Source organism: Corythoichthys intestinalis, chromosome 1 (genome assembly GCF_030265065.1).
Source record: "Corythoichthys intestinalis isolate RoL2023-P3 chromosome 1, ASM3026506v1, whole genome shotgun sequence".
Taxonomy (NCBI): Eukaryota; Metazoa; Chordata; class Actinopteri; order Syngnathiformes; family Syngnathidae; genus Corythoichthys; species Corythoichthys intestinalis.
The window spans coordinates 24046496-24063580 of NC_080395.1; the positions used below are offsets into that span (position 1 = coordinate 24046496).

Sequence of the window (17085 nt, forward strand, 5' to 3'; positions counted from 1 at the left end):
TCACGCTAACATTATCATTGAAATGTGTAATTCATTACAGTGTCAAAGTATATTTTCCAAACATCAGCTGTATATTTATTGTATTGACATTTTTTCAATTTTTGCTTCCGACAGATTTGTATTCACTTTTTAAACACTGATGAAAACATGACACAAGCATGTCAACTATAGAATTAATTGACATAATGTGATAACAATAAATTAATGTTTATTAAAATTGTAAATAGTAATAATAATAATAATGCAGTAATATGCAGTATAATTGACAGTATTTTTTTTTTTTTTTTTTTTTCAAATTACAACATTTCAGTTTGCGCTATTTGACTTATAAAGAAGTTGAACCAGTATTTCTTCTTTTATCCTTAGCCTTCTTTTACTCAAGTGCCGAGTGTGAGTACTTCTGCCACGAGTGCCAAACATGGAGTGTGAAATGGGAGGAGGTGTGACATAAACGTGGTAGGAGGGGCCCAGTTGGCCCTTCAAAAGCCTTTTTCGCTCACCCCCTGGACCCCACTCGGCCCACCTCCCTCCGGAACTCCGCAACATGGGACTCACACAGGACCCCGTTTTCCAGAGGCTGCAGCAATGGTACTCAGCGCACGCCTTGAACCTCAACATGAGACACATGTTTGATGACGACAATGAGAGGTTCCACAAATTCAGGTACTTTTGAAGGCATGAAGAAAAACCTGAGAGAAGCAAATGCTTCAAAATATTCTTTTAAAAATCATATAAGTCTGGACTACCTCCTAAAATGTCATTTTCCTCCAGTCTCAACCCCTATGACCAAAGTGAATCCAAAATAAACCCGTTAAAATGAAACCTAAATTTATTTTTATTTGTTTCATTGGTCTTGTAACTATTGGGACATGTGTTTTAATCAAAAACAATATTTTAAGTATTAATGATTATTCATAGAATTGGTGTCTTACAACATGTACACAACCTATCGCCATAACCTTTTTGTCATGGTAAAAGAAGAAAGCAGTGAATCACGTGATAGATTTGACATCATCAGGCACTTTTCCAAAAGAATGGAGAGAGCAAATTTATGTCCCCTTTTCTATTTATTTATTTATTTTCAATAAAATAGCTAGGATTGATTGAATGTTTCACTACACCTCGTGCAATCCTGTTATACAAATGATCAGAACAAACAAGACAATTATTAGCTTTTAACAACTAGCTGGAAACAGCCAGCTAAACAGCTTGCTGCAACTCCTGAGAATAGTAACATTAGTATTAGGGTTGTTCCGATATGTTTTTTTTTTGCTCCCGATCCGATCCTGATCGTTTTAGTTTGAGTATCTGCCGATCCCGATATTTCCTGATCCGATTGCTTATTTTTGCACCCGATTCAATTCCAATCATTCCCGATAATTTTTCCCGATCATATACATTTTGGCAATGCATTAAGAAAAAAATGAATAAAACTCAGACGAATATATACATTCAACATACAGTACATAAGTACTGTATTTGTTTATTATGACAATAAATCCTCAAGATGGCATTTACATTATTAACATTCTTTCTGTGAGAGGGATCCACGGATAGAAAGAATTGTAATTCTTAAAGGACAAATGTGACTAAATATTGCCATCTAGTGTATTTGTTGAGCTTTCAGTAAATGATACTGTAGCCATGCCCAAATGCATGATGGGAAGCGGAACCATGACTGTGCGTAGTGCTACCAATTGATATATCTTCTCTGCGTTGGGAAATAACATAGGGTGTTAAGAAAAGGATCAATTACTACCTTGCTTCACCACTTTGCTTCCCACGATATTTCTAATCGTAGGGAGAGGGATTGTTAGGCTTTAGCTAATTAAAAAAAGGCTCCAAAGGCTGCCAAAATTCACTCTACTAACTTTAAGCTGCCTTTTAGCTCTCTATATAGGTAAAACAGCGCCATTGCAGATTGAGCGCGACAATGCGTCAGTGGGTCCTGCAGCGCATGCACTAATTGCATTAAATATTTTAACGTGATACATCTTTTAAAAAATTAATTACCGCCGTTATTGGGATAAACTTGATAACCCTACCTTAAGCCTAAACTAAAGACTCTGGATGAGTGTAACATAATATGTCTGTAACGTTAAATACAATTAGAATACGATTTAATTAAAAAATATATACATATAATTATTTAAAAAATGCATGTCAGATATTTTTTTGCCGATTCCGATACTTTGAAAATGACGTGATCAGACCCGATCGACCGGGACATCTCCAGTAATCAGTTAATGGCAGTTAGCTGCTGCGTATCCTGTTTCAACAAAACCCTCAGTGGCTAAACTTCCCGTGCTGGATCGGTTAGAATGAAAACCTGCCTCAACTGCGGCCCTTAATGGAATTGGTTGGGCACCTGTGACGTACGACATGCGTGACTCAACCCCGACTGTTTTTTGCAGCCTAAAAATGCAGACCGAAGACGGGGACATCCTGCTGGACTATTCCAAGAACCTCATAACCGATGAAGTCATGAAGATGCTGATCGATTTGGTGAGTCAGCATGATTGGAAAATCGCGGCATTTACATTGTTTACATTCATATTACCGAACATAACTACCAGTTCTTCCAGGTAAAATGGCAGCCAATGAGTTAAACGTCCAGTGTGGTTTGTGTTCGGCAGGCCAAGTCAAGAGGTATGGATGCAGCCAGAGAGACCATGTTCACCGGAGACAAGATCAACTTTACTGAGGTGTTGCTCGACTCATGATGTCATTCTGTTTGGCTATCAGGAACATTAATTCTCTACCAGGAAATTTCAAGACAATCAAGATATTCAAGATTCATATAACAAATATGTTATGTATGAATGTGTGAACATGCTTCAGGGTCGTGCTGTGCTCCACGTGGCACTGCGGAACCGTTCCAACACTCCGATCATGGTGGACGGTAAAAATGTGATGCCGGACGTTAATAAAGTTCTGGACAAGATGAAGAACTTCTGTCACGTGAGTTCAATCTCAAAGTAAGAATTATGGAACGTGAAGTTCCATGGTGATAACTGCCGGTGTTTTTGCAGAGGGTTCGTAGCGGTCAGTGGAAAGGCTACACGGGGAAGAGCATCACGGACGTTGTTAATATCGGAATAGGAGGATCAGATCTTGTGAGTAAACTTTTACATCTAAACTAATCATTAAAACTGAACTTTTGAATTCAAATGTCCAGCTGCTCACCATTTACAATGGGGCAAATAAGTATTAAGTCAACCACCAATTGTGCAAGTTTTCCTACTTGAAAAGATTAGAGAGGCCTGTAATTGTCAACATGGGTAAACCTCAACCATGAGAGATAGAATGTGGAAAAAAAAACAGAAAATCACATTGTTTGATTATTAAAGAATTTATTTCCAAATTAGAGTGGAAAATAAGTATTTGGTCACCTACAAACAAGCAAGATTTCTGGCTGTCAAATCTCCCTCGATCTGGGGCTCCATGCAAGATCTCAGCAAGTGGCGTCGAAATGATAACAAAAACGGTGAGCAAAAATCTCAGAACCACACGGGGGGACCTAGTGAATGACCTACAGAGAGCTGGGACCACAATAACAAAGGCTACTATCAGTAACACAATGCGCCACCAGGGACTCAAATCCTGCACTGCCAGACGTGTCCCGCTGGTGAAGAAAGTACACGTCCAGTCCCGTCTGCGGTTCGCTAGAGAGCATTTGGATGATCCAGAAGAGGACTGGGAGAATGTGTTATGGTCAGATGAAACCAAAATAGAACTTTTTGGTGGAAACACAGGTTCTCGTGTTTGGAGGTGAAAGAATACTGAATTGCATCTGAAGAACACCATACCCGTTGTGAAGCATGGGGGTGGAAACATCATGCTTTGGGGCTGTTTTTCTGCAAAGGGACCAGGACGACTGATCAGTGTAAAGGAAAGACTGTATGGGGCCATGTATCGAGAGATTTTGAGTGAAAATCTCCTTCCATCAGCAAGGGCATTGAAGATGAGTCGTGGCTGGGTCTTTCAGCATGACAATGATCCCAAACACACAGCCAGGGCAACAAAGGAGTGGCTTCGTAAGAAGCATTTCAAGGTCCTGGAGTGGCCAAGCCAGTCTCCAGATCTCAACCCCATAGAAAATCTGTGGAGGGAGTTGAAAGTCCGTGTTGCCCAACAACAGCCCCAAAACATCACTGCTCTAGAAGAGATCTGCATGGAGGAATGGGCCAAAACACCAGCAACAGTGTGTGAAAGCTTGTGAAGAGTTGCAGAAAACGTTTGGCCTGCGTTATTGCCAACAAAGGGTACATAGCAAAGTATTGAGATGAACTTTTGGTATTGACCAAATACTTATTTTCCACCATGATTTGCAAATAAATTCTTTAAAAATCAAACAATGTGATTTTCTGGGGTTTTTTTCCACATTATGTCTCTCATGGTTGAGGTTTACCCATGTTGACAATTACAGGCCTCTCTAATATTTTCAAGTGGGAGAACTTGCACAATTAGTGGTTGATTAAATACTTATTTGCCCCACTGTAGATACTGTCAGAGCTTTGGCACATTTTTAGCTAGTTTGACTTGAGTTTAGCTTCCATAGTTGCCCACTTTGAATTTTTTGTCTTCTTACTAAGACCAATTTCCCCTTCATACTTGGGGAAGCAGACAAGAGAGGTATACCAACAATGAAAGTGTCTCCCATGCTCTTCAAAAGGTCCAGATAACAACATGCTAGGTGGCTTGCCTTATTAGGTTTCTGTGGGCAATCTATGTTCTTGCTCTGCTTGGCATCTGGTAAGTGGGGCAGAGCTTCCTACTTAATCGGATGCTTGCATTCAAAAGCTTTCCAGAATGTAAAATGAAGTCCACCCAAAAACCGAATATCAGTGACATTTTTGGGAGTCGTTCATTTTAAATGTGTCTTCTATCATCATCTGTTGAATGCTAGGGCCCCTTGATGGTGACAGAAGCCCTGAAACCATACTCCAAAAATGGGCCCGCCGTGTGGTTTGTGTCCAATATCGACGGGACGCACATCGCCAAGACACTCGCGCAACTCAACGCCGAGACTACGCTCTTTATCATCGCTTCTAAGGTAATGTAGCGGTCCAACAGTGTGTCAATCCAGAATTATTGAAAAATAAGCCTTCCCTTCAATGGTTTTCTGTTAGGTAACAAACAATCAAAGGTTTGATTAGTTCATCTTACAGATCAATGGTATTTTTCATGACATGATTTATTTGATAGTTACAGGAAGCAGGGTTGCAAATTTGTACTGTTTGCATTTTCTCAGAATTAGATGCTATTTGTTAATTGTTAGCTTTTACTAGCTAACTGTTACTCGCTAATAATTGTCATATTCTGATCATATGTATGACAGGGTTCATGAGTTACAGTGAGACATTCTGAAAAGGCTAAATGTTTCATAAAATATTTAAAAAATAGAAGCAATATCATAAACAATTCTTTTGCTAAACTGTTGTTAAGCTCCATTACACTAGGCTAAACTACGTTACGTTACATTGCGCTTCCCTCCATTGTGTTAGTTTTTGAAATATTACGCTTATTAAAGCAAATGTTCCCACAGATACAACAGACAATATATAAACAAATACCACCTAGAAATTTAAATTTCATTTAAATTGTCTCGTTTCAGAATCAGGGCGGTCATATGGTCAGTTGGGAAAAAAGAAATTTTGCATTTTTGGCGGGTATTCCAAACTGATTATTATTTTTTTGTTTGTTCATTTATTGTTAGATATTTTTAAGCATTTTGTTTATTTTTTTAATTTTTTTTTTTGGTCTCAGGAATTCAGTTTAATCGTAGTAGGTTTTGGTATTTCATATGTTGATTGTTTAGAAATAGGGTGGGACATCAAATTGCCTCCAATCCTGGAACGACCCATTGCCTGTTTTCACACCCAGCAAAGACAGATGTGACGTTTGTGTTTTTTGTCAGACGTTCACCACACAAGAGACCATCACTAACGCCGAGTCAGCCAAAGCATGGTTCCTAGAGCACGCCAAAGACGTACGTGAGTGCGGGCAACTTCCCGTCCACCTCTTAAGTGTAAAAAAAACAAATATCGTCTATTTTGACATTTTTCCACAGAAAGGTGCTGTGGCCAAACACTTTGTCGCCCTGTCCACAAATGGCGTAAGTCCTCAAAACTGAGCTAAACCAATTGCTAGGCAGTCTAATGTAATCTACTCTTTGCCCTTTTATCTTCCAGCCCAAAGTGAAGGACTTCGGTATCGACACAGAGAACATGTTTGAGTTCTGGGACGTGAGTGCTCTTCCCTTATGGCGGCTATATTTAAGTGGAACTTTTTGAGCGCAGCTGCCGAGTAATCAGAGGCCCTCCCCTCGGTTATTATTGGTGGTGACCTTCTCCCTTGCAGAGGTTACTGTACAGGCTGTCCTATAGATAAAGGTCACAGAGTTGTGTTTGGTGGCTATTTTCAGTGAGGGTGCTATAATATGGCCTTTATGTCACCACATCACATGTTTTGGCTATTTCATGATTTAAGTTGAAATGCAGTTTTTAAATAGTGACATGTTTTGTCCTTTCAGTGGGTTGGGGGACGCTTCTCCCTGTGGTCAGCGATTGGAATGGCCATCGCTTTGCACATTGGTACGGACGTTCTTAAATTATTATGTATTATTATTATTATTATGAGTTTTTCTTAGCTGACAAATAGTTTAAATTTAAAACATGCATTCATGTTAAATTATGACAAATACATTTCTCTTGGTTAGGCTTTGACAACTTTGAGAAGCTTCTGGCAGGCGCCCACTGGATGGTAGGTCATCTGGGAGGTCAATTTTACTTGCAGAGAAATCATTTGGCACACCCGCACATTTCCCCTTCGGCAGGACAAGCACTTCCGCACAGCTCCACTGGACAAAAACGCTCCCGTTCTGCTGGCTATGTTGGGCATTTGGTACATCAACTTCTTCCACACAGAGACCCACGCCATGCTGCCTTACGACCAGTACATGCACCGTTTTGCTGCTTACTTCCAGCAGGTTAACTCCCACACAAAAATGGTTTTCTACTTGGGGTTAAGCATTCATTTTCATACTTTCACCTCTTGTTTACACGCAGGGCGACATGGAGTCCAACGGCAAGTACGTCACCAAACATGGCGCACGTGTAAATTATCACACCGGACCGATTGTGTGGGGCGAGCCTGGCACAAATGGCCAACATGCCTTCTACCAGCTTATCCATCAAGGTACTTGTTTGCGTCGCTCTTCCAACAGAGGAAGAGGACTTATTCATTTTTTCACAGATGATCTATAAGTTTTAGAAACACCATTAAAAAAGGTTGAACTAGAATTAGTTAATTACTTTGAAGGTTCAAAGAAGGACTAAACTTGTCTGGACTCATACTTTGCATAAAATCTTTGCAAAACTCAACATAGGCAGTCATTCCTTCATCTGCTCCAGTAGACTGGTTATATTAATTTGCTGGACTTTGTATAAATAGTCACCACTTTTAGGTACCTAATCTAAAAAATATATCTGAAACTTGCATTGTATGATTTTTCAATAATTTGTAATTTACTGGGGTTCATAAGTATTTGGACCCCTGAGGAAATCACTGCTAATATTTAGTGCAGAAGCCTTTGTTTGCAATTACAGAGGTCAGACGCTTTCTGTTGTTCTTCAAGTTTTCACATATGGAAACAGGAATTTTGGCCCATTCTACCACACAAATATTCTCTATATCTGTCAAATTTCGGGGCTGTCGCTGAGAAACATGAAGTTTCGACTCCTTCCAAAGATTTTCTATTGGGTTGAGGTCTGGAGACTGGCTAGGCCACTCCAGAACCTTGATATGCTTTTTACGCAGCCACTCCGTGGTCAGATTGGCTGTGTGCTTCGGATCATTGTCAATTTGGTCCAACCACGACTCATCTTCTAGTCTCTGACTGACGGAGGGAGGTTGTGGCTTAAAATCTGACGATACATTTCACCATTCATCCTCTTCCTTATACAATAGAGTCGTCCTGTCCCCTGTGCATAAAAGCAGCCCCAAATCATAAGGTTTCCACCCCCATACTTCACAGTAGGGATGGTGTTCTTGGGATTGTACTCGTCCTTTTTTTTCCTCCACACACGACGAGTAATGTTTGCACCAAAAAGTTCTACTTTGGTCTCAACTGACCACATGACTTCCTCCCATGACCCTTCTGCATCATTTAGATGGTCCCTGGCAAACTTCAGACAGGCCTTCACATGTACTGGCTTCAACAGGGGAACATTCTGAGCAATGCATCATTTTAAACCATTGCACCATAGTGTTCTACTGACAGTAGCCTTTGAAACTGTGCACCCAGCTTTCTTCAGGTCATTGACCAGCTTATGCCGTGTAGTTCTAGGCTGATCCCTCTCTATCCTCATCATGAGTGATGCCCCACTAGGAGAGATTTTACATGGAGCACCAGTCTGAGGTAGATTAACAGTCACGTTTTCCTGTTTCCATTTTCTAACAATTTCAGCAACTGTTGATTTATTCTCACCAAGCTGCTTTCCAATTGTCCATTAGCCTTTTTCAGCTTTGTGGAGCTCAACAATTTTTTCATTGATGTCTTTCGAAAGCTCTCTGGTCTTGCACATGGTAGCAGTTGGATTATGACTGACTGTGGGGTGCACAGGTGACAATATTGATCTCAAATGGGTGGTAGGTGTTTGGTTACTCCTGGGGTAAAGGTGGACTTTTTTAAAGGTAGACTGAGAACTCTTAGAGAGTCGTAATTATTCCTAACTCTCAGGGGTACAAATAATTACAAACCCCAGTAAATTACAAATGAATTATTTTCTAAAATTATACAATGTGGGTTCCGGATTATTTTTTTTAGATTATGTCTCTTTGAGTGGAAATGGATCAATGATTAAAATTTCAGACCTCTACCTATTTTCTAAGAGGGTGAACTTGCAAAATAACAAAGGGGTGCAAATACTTTTGCTCCTCACTCTACATTTAATGTGTTTTTGCCCATACCTGACATTGAAACCATTAAGATGATCAAGATGGCGCCACTGGAGCCATTTTGTATTTGTAATTTAGGAACGCGCATGGTGCCGTCCGATTTCCTCATCCCGGCCCAGTCCCAGCACCCTGTCAGGGACAACCTACATCACAAGGTAAAAGGAAGCCTGGCTTCAGCTCATTCTGCCAGAAGTTCTTGTTGATTCTTGTTTTGTCTTTGTTTAAAAAATAATACTGCTAATTTGCAGATCCTGGTAGCCAACTTCCTGGCACAGACTGAGGCCCTCATGAGGGGAAAGACCACCGAGGAGGCCAGGAAGGAGTTGGAAGCCAGCGGGCTGACTGGAGAATCTTTGGAGAAGATTCTGCCACACAAAGTTTGTCACAAAGCCACGCAATGGGTTACATTATATCACCTATTGTTGCCATTTTGTTATCTTACATCAATGTGTACTTGCTAGGTGTTCCAAGGAAACCGACCCACCAATTCCATTATTTTCAAGAAACTGACCCCTTACATGCTTGGTGCCCTCATAGGTTAGAAAAGCCATGACAAGTCGTTGGTGTCAGAAATTAGGATCCACACTTATTAAATGTTTTTTTTTTCAGCCATGTATGAGCACAAGATCTTCATCCAGGGTTTGATGTGGGAGATTAACAGCTTTGACCAGTGGGGGTGAGCCTTACTCTACTAATCAACCAACATTATTATTATTAGGGTTGTTCCGATCATGTTTTTTTGCTCCCGATCCGATCCCGATCGTTTTAGTTTGAGTATCTGCCGATCCCGATATTTCCCGATCCGATTGCTTTTTTTTGCTCCCGATTCAATTCCAATCATTCCCGATAATTTTTCCCGATCATATACATTTTGGCAATGCATTAAGAAAAAACTGAATAATACTCGGACGAATATATACATTCAACATACAGTACTTAACTACTGTATTTGTTTATTATGACAATAAATCCTCAATATGGCATTTACATTATTAACATTGTTTCTGTGAGAGGGATCACGGATAGAAAGACTTGTAATTCTTAAAGGATAAATGTGACTTTGTATATTGTGACTAAATATTGCCATCTAGTGTATTTGTTGAGCTTTCAGTAAATGATACTGTAGCCATGCCCAAATGCATGATGGGAAGCGGAACCATGACTGTGCGCAGTGCTACCAATTGATATATCTTCTCTGCGTTGGGAAATAACATAGGGTGTTAAGAACAAGATCAATTACTACCTTTCTTCCCCACATTGCTTCCTGCGATATTTCTAATCGTAGGGAGAGGGATTGTAAGGCTTTAGCCAATTATAAAAAGGCTCCAAAGGCTGCCAAAATTCACTTTACTCATGTTACGCTGCTTTTTAGCTTTATATATAGGTAAAACGGCGCCATTATAGATTGAACGCGGCAATGCGTGAGTGGGTCGTGCAGCGCCTGCGTCAATTGCATAAAATATTTTAACGTGATACATTTATTTAAAAATTAATCACCGCCGTTAACGGGATAAATTTGATAACCTTACCTTGAGCCTAAATTAAAGACTCTGGATGAGTGTAACATATTATGTCTGTAACGTTAAATACTATTAGAAAACGATTTAATTAAAAAAAACATGTATTAAATAAAGGCATGTCCGATATTTTTTTGCCGATTCCCATACTTTAAAAATGACGTGATCGGACCCGATTGATCGGGACGCCGATCGATCGGGACATCTCTAATTATTATTATTTCTTACTATTTTTTGTTGCATATTACAAGGGTGGAACTGGGGAAGCAACTGGCAAAGAAGATCGAGCCGGAGCTCCGGGATGCTGCCGAGGTCCATTCCCATGACGCGTCCACCAATGGGCTCATCAACTTCCTCAAAAAGAATTTCGCCTGAGCTTCTTGCTCTCGTCGGGATTCTATCATTATTAATACCAATTTCCACAATATGCACTGTGCACGTTTGTACCATGTATTAAAAGAATGATTTAATTAACGTTGCCAAAGAGGCATGGTATGCAGTTGCGTTGTTTTTGCATGCATGGTCACAAATCATCACAAATCAAATTGTTTTTCATGAAATAACAAAGTGAAAAATGAATTGACAGTTGCACATCTGTACCAACTGCATTTTAATCCATATACCCTTACATGGTTACCCATGCCTGCCAAAAAACCTCACATTTCTACGCTGCAGCTTATACTCAGGGGTTACAGTGGGACGGAACAGTCCGGTACCCTCAATGCGGTGTAAAATTCGGGGGCGGAACAGTGCTTTGATCCTGAAAATATGACGGCAACTGTCAAACCTCCATGTTAAAAAAAACACTGCCAGGCTGCCACACACGCATCTCTATGAAGAAAATGATCTAAAGTCAGATTTACATACACAAGTGTTAACAACAAGCCTAATAAAGTGCTTGTGTAGCGTCATCCGTTTCCCCCTATATTTGATATTTATTCCATGGAGTTCCACTGAATTTTCCCAGCGTGTGTATCTGAGTCCGACGAGACAGTCGACTCGCGTCGATGTGCGCATCCACACAGCAAACCACTAAGGGTGTAACGGTACATGTATTTGCATTGAACCGTTTCGGTACGTGATGCTCGGTTTGGAACGGAGGCGTACCGAACGAGTTTCGGACATAATGTAACCCTTACTTTTCGAGGCTGTGAGTCAATTGGGTTACAGTTTCTTTGTGTAGATTACATTTACTCCGTCTTCTCTACTATAATGAGGACCAACACGGTAGGACAGTATAACCCAGGAACGTCAACGGCGCGACAACGTGGCCGCCGCGAGAATGCAGTAAAACGCGGGCGTTAGAGTCACTCAGCCAATGCACACCAGTCGCAGTGCGGCCGTGTGTTAGACGCATCCCAGAAGCGGCTCAACACGACGCACGCGAAAAGAACGGCAGAGTTTATTATTTGACGCGAACCTCCTGCGTCAATACTACTACCGGTAGCTAGGATCGGGCAGACTGGAAGTCACACGTGTAAAAATACGGTGGATCCGGTCGATTTTCAAACTAATATGCAATCGTAACCCACTTTTTGAGTCCATTAGATCTCTTGAGTGGAAGATCGGGGCACAGTTGACTTGTCTTTGTTGATTTACTGCTGTCTTCTCTGCTATAATAATAACCAACACGGCCCTGTGTTCAATACAAAACCCTTCTACCACAACAAAACAAGCAGGAACTAATATTCACAAAGGAACTAAAGTTATACAACATAAAATATACAATATAAATGAATACTACATCACATTTGTAAAATATAAACACATAATAACATAAATAATAGCCCATTTAAATTAAATAAATTGAAATGAGCTAAAAGAGCTGTAATTAAATAATAAGAATAATACACAGATCCTGCTTACACAATTAAATTTATTAATTTCTCTGTGGCGCTTTAACTTGGGAAAATCCACCAATAAAGCTTTTGAAAACCGTTCATATGAAAAATGATTCATTGAGGCATTTCATTTGTAAAATACATGTTAAAATCTTTGTCAATGGGATTGCTTTTCTCTTTAGCACAGGACTTCTTTTTTCTTCTTTCTTTCAGAAAGAAAGCTGACCAATACGCGGGGTCTGAAAGGCAAATTGTTGTTGGATTATCTTTAAATACCCGCTACTAGTTTTGTATAGGCTAATGTTCCTATTGTTGGAAGCACAAAGGTGTGTAATAAACAACTAGCACATTTATATTTTGCATTTTGTTTTCTTACTGTACCGAAAATTAAACGAACCGTGACCTCAAAACCGAGGTACGTACCGAACTGAGATTTTTGTGTACCGTTACACCCTTACAAACCACCCTTCCTGGACTCCAGTTGTCCGTTCAATTGGTTGACATACTGACATGTGATCAGCATGGGTAGTTAGCTCTGACTGGTTCAAATGCTCGTTTCTGGGACAACAAAAAAGAAAAAGCTTGTCGAATTAATGTGATAAAAAAAAGGGCAATGCAACGGAACATTGATCAGATTTTTAAGAGAAAGGAAAGAGTTGAAGAGGTTTATTTTATTTTATTTTGCTCTGATAAAGAGTTTCAGAACATCTTCCATAACCCTATCATTCCTGTCCCCCAGAAATAATGAACAGAAAATTCAGATTTTTAACATTTAAAAGCTTTTTGTGGTGCTTAAACATACAATTTTGAACATTTTTTTTTTTTATTTATAGGTATACTGTATATTCTCTAATTTGTATCATAAATGATACATTAAGCCTCACATGCAGTTTTCGTGGTAAAACAAATATAGCTAAAGTGAGATTGAACATAATAAAGTTTTAACAATTTTTTCAATGCAATGAGGTCCAGAAATGCTTGTCTCAAATGTGATACATTTGGCAATATAGTTAATGTGCACTTTGGAGTTATTTTTGTTAATTTGCCTATGTTAGGCTACTTATTTATTTCCATATACAGTAATTTTAAAAAGTCTATGTTTTTGTTATCTTCCAAACATAGCCGATTCCATTTCACTGTGCGTAATCTAAGTCACTAGTACTTATTTTTGTTATTGTATGTTACTTTTTAAAAATAATATACAAGTCAATGTTTACATTTTCTACACCTTATGTTTTTAAGTAGTTAAAAATGAGTTTTTGCACTTGGATGTGATCAAATCAGGGAAAATAAAAATTAGGAGACGGAGGTTGGGGTTACTGTATGGTGTTTTTGTTAACTGTTATTTTGCACATCATTGAAAAGCTACAATTTTGAATGAAAATCAGTTTCTTTTGTATGCCTTATTACAGTAAGTATAATGCAGTAGCCTAATGCATGGGTAACCCAAGGGAGTAGGTTTGGTCTCAACATTGGTAGGGGCGATATAACAGCATAACCTGCATGTCCACTTTTTGCTCGGGAAGGGACATTAATCAGACCAAACAGATTGGGTGAATGGGGGTCAGAGCTACATTCATCACGAATGAAACTAATTAGTTAATAGGATAAATTATCAATGCAAAATAAATCTGTATTGACTTATACCAACTTTCAAGTGTATTGGTTCTGGTGATCCACTGCTTGAGTCAAACCTTTGTTTTCAAAAACTACTAAAGAGACAGAATAAATGTCCGGATTTCATTAGCAAATTTAAATTTCATTATTTGAACATAGCTTAAATTATATGAACATACACAATAAATACAAACTTGGTAGTAATCTCTTAAACTATCCAGGAATGCAAAAAATAAACATTTGTCTTAAGACCATTCAATATTGTCCATCTAAATAAATAAATTAAATATAGCTGAAAAAAAAATCTTAGTCGGGGTAGAAGTAAAATAAATAAAAATGGAGCCTTCTTTCAGGTAAAGCACTACCACTTGTCTCCACAAGCACATCCAAACTCAACAAAAAATGAAAACATTTTACCTAGATTTTAATTAATGTATGATTGTCTGAAAATAATGAACAAATATTATTAAACAAATAATTTAAAAAATGAATAAATAAATAAATACAAGTCATCAGCCAATCAAACATGCGTTTGAAGGGAAAAAAATGGACCGGCACATTCAGCAAGTGAAAAGGTGTAAATGTAAGTCTGAACATGCTGAAAATAATTCACTTAATAATGGTAGGGTCAATTCAACATATGAGCAAACAATCTAAATTTCCTTTATAACTGAACTCGTTATTTAAGATAAATAAGGTTGCTTAAAAGTTGTTGGGGATAGTTTGAGCATCCTGAATAGTTGGTAGTGTTATGTTCCTAATTTAGGGTTGTTCCGCTCATGTTTTTTTGCTCCCGATCGTTTTAGTTTGAGTATCTGCCGATCCCGATATTTCCCGATCCAATTGCTTTTTTTTTTTTTTGCTACCGATTCAATTCCAATCATTCCCGATAATTTTTCCCGATCATATACATTTTGGCAATGCATTAAGAAAAAAAATGAATAAAACTCGGACGAATATATACATTCAACATGCAGTACATAAGTACTGTATTTGTTTATTATGACAATATATCCTCAAGATGGCATTTACATTATTAACATTCTTTCTGTGAGAGGGATCCACGGATAGAAAGACTTGTAATTCTTAAAGGATAAATGTGACTTTGTATATTGTGACTAAATATTGCCATCTAGTGTATTTGTTGAGCTTTCAGTAAATGATACTGTAGCCATTTAACTGTTCTGCCCAAATGCATGATGGGAAGTGCAACCATGACTGTGCGTAGTGCCACCAATTGATATATCTTCTCTGCGCTGGGAAGTAGCATAGTGTGTTAAGGAAAATATCAACCACTTCCGTTCTTCCCCACAGTGCTTCCCACGATATTTCTAATTGTTGAGAGAGGGATTTTAAGGCATTAGCCAATTAAAAAGAGCCTCTAGAGACTGCCAAAATTCTCTCTACTCATTTTACGCTGCCTGTTAGCTCTATATATAGGTAAAACGGCGCCATTATAGATTGAACGCGACAATGCGTGAGTGGGTCGTGCAGCGCATGCGTTAATTGCAATAAATATTTTAACGTGATTAATTTTTAAAAAATTAATTACCGCCGTTTAAGCGATAAATTTGATAGCCCTACTTTAAGCCAAAACTAAAGACTTTGGATGAATGTAAGTCATTTTGTCTGTAACTTTAAATGCAATTTAAAAATGATTTAATTAATATATATATATATTTAAAAAAGGCATGTCTCATATTTTTTTGCCGATTCCGATACTTTGAAAATGACGTGATCGGATGCCGATCAATCGGGACATCTGTAGTTCCTATCGTCCCTATGCAAACCTACTGTACGCCCTTGGACTAAAAACCTATCGTGTGTTAGGTATAACTGCCAAAATCAGTTTTCTTTATTTTCTTTCTTTCTGTGGTTTAGGTTAAATTGAATTGAATATTAAATGGCTGGTTGCTACATTTCTTTTTTGGTTAAAAAAAACACACACACCCAAAAATACTCAAATATTTTTTCAATCATTCACAATAAATAAGACAAATTAATTCAGTTTTGGTGTACTCACTTTAGTTGTTACAGTGAGTAAAAACGTATGTGTAAAATTACTTTGATTTATGTTGTCATACAACACTTAAACACTATGAATTCGCGAGAAAAAGAAAAACATGGCGCAGACTCCTGCCCATATTTTTAAGAATATTAAGACCACCAATATCCCAAATCCATAAAATCAGGCCAATCGGTAAAAAGACCCAGGAAAAATAAACTCCCCGTCGGGGAATCGAACCCCGGTCTTCCGCGTGACAGGCGGAGATACTGTCCACTATACTAACGAGGAAGTGGTTGATGTAGACAGCAATACGGCGTATACAACCTAGAATCACCCCACAGAGTGAAACTTCCAATGTTAACTAACATTTGACTTTTTAAATTAAAAGCTCAGAAATTAGATATGCGTTGTCTAACTATAACGCATTTACCGCATATATTCTTGATGCAGCTTGCCAGTTGCTACTCCAGCTAGTTGATGAAATATCGAAATGGTAATACTTAGGCTAGGTTCAGACCGCAGGTCTTAATGCACAATTCCGATTTTTTGTCACATGTTTTTTGGCGTGCCCGTTCAGACTGCCTTTGTCCATTGAGCCGTTCAAGTATTTCGCATGCGCACTAATTTGCAGTCCGACACGCGCTGAGCTAACCCATATTTAAAATTTAAATAATGCTCATTTGGCGCACAGAAAGAAAAGTGAGCATTATCTGGCTTATTCTTTTCTTAATTTTATTTTTAATGACTGTGGTCAAGCCCGCCTCCTGCGTAAAAGCAGAGTTCAAGCTAGGCGCTAATGCACAGCTACATCGCTGCCGTCCACCCTGCCGCTCTCGCCCTTTGCTGACGTAATTGCTGCATGAACTCCGATTTGGGAGACAGACAGGCAGAGATACTGTCCACTAAACTATGAAAATACAGTAGTTGCATTGAAAGTAGCAAGTTAGCTACTACGTAGCTAAAATCCACGATATTGAGAGCATGTCGTGTTTTAGAATCGGTTCCAAAAATAAGAAAATCCTTCCTCTTTTGGTACCTCTGTAAAGTTGCCCCCCCCCCCCCCCCCATCAGACGCAAATTCATGTAAAAAAAAAAAAAGATGTCACTCATTTGCGCTTTGTTTGCGCTGCAAAAAATTTTG

The 17085-nt window shown here is 38.8% G+C and overlaps 1 protein-coding gene and 1 non-coding gene across 2 annotated transcripts; one reads left to right on the plus strand and one right to left on the minus strand.

The window, feature by feature from the left end:
- Positions 1–412: 412 nt before the first annotated feature.
- Positions 413–12957, plus strand: gpib (glucose-6-phosphate isomerase b). Its single transcript, XM_057845243.1, has 18 exons — positions 413–663; positions 2415–2505; positions 2637–2705; positions 2842–2961; positions 3033–3116; positions 4910–5056; positions 5921–5992; positions 6074–6118; positions 6195–6248; positions 6536–6596; positions 6722–6765; positions 6839–6991; positions 7071–7200; positions 9040–9116; positions 9210–9338; positions 9423–9498; positions 9571–9637; positions 10730–12957. Exons 1-18 carry the CDS (start codon positions 545–547, stop codon positions 10851–10853), a joined length of 1662 nt encoding a protein of 553 aa, XP_057701226.1. The 5' UTR covers positions 413–544; the 3' UTR covers positions 10854–12957.
- A 3203-nt stretch (positions 12958–16160) lies between these two features.
- On the minus strand, positions 16161–16232 carry trnad-guc (transfer RNA aspartic acid (anticodon GUC)). Its single transcript has one exon. It is a non-coding gene; the product is annotated as a tRNA-Asp (tRNA).
- Between the last annotated feature and the right edge of the window lie 853 nt (positions 16233–17085).

Bases quoted from the DNA above. Each gene is read 5' to 3' on its own strand.
- gpib (XM_057845243.1), top strand. From the start codon at position 545: ATGGGACTCACACAGGACCCCGTTTTCCAGAGGCTGCAGCAATGGTAC. The intron at 2,706-2,841 runs GTGTTGCTCGAC...AACATGCTTCAG, and splicing joins ACAAGATCAACTTTACTGAG to GGTCGTGCTGTGCTCCACGT. The intron at 5,057-5,920 runs GTAATGTAGCGG...GTTTTTTGTCAG, and splicing joins TCTTTATCATCGCTTCTAAG to ACGTTCACCACACAAGAGAC.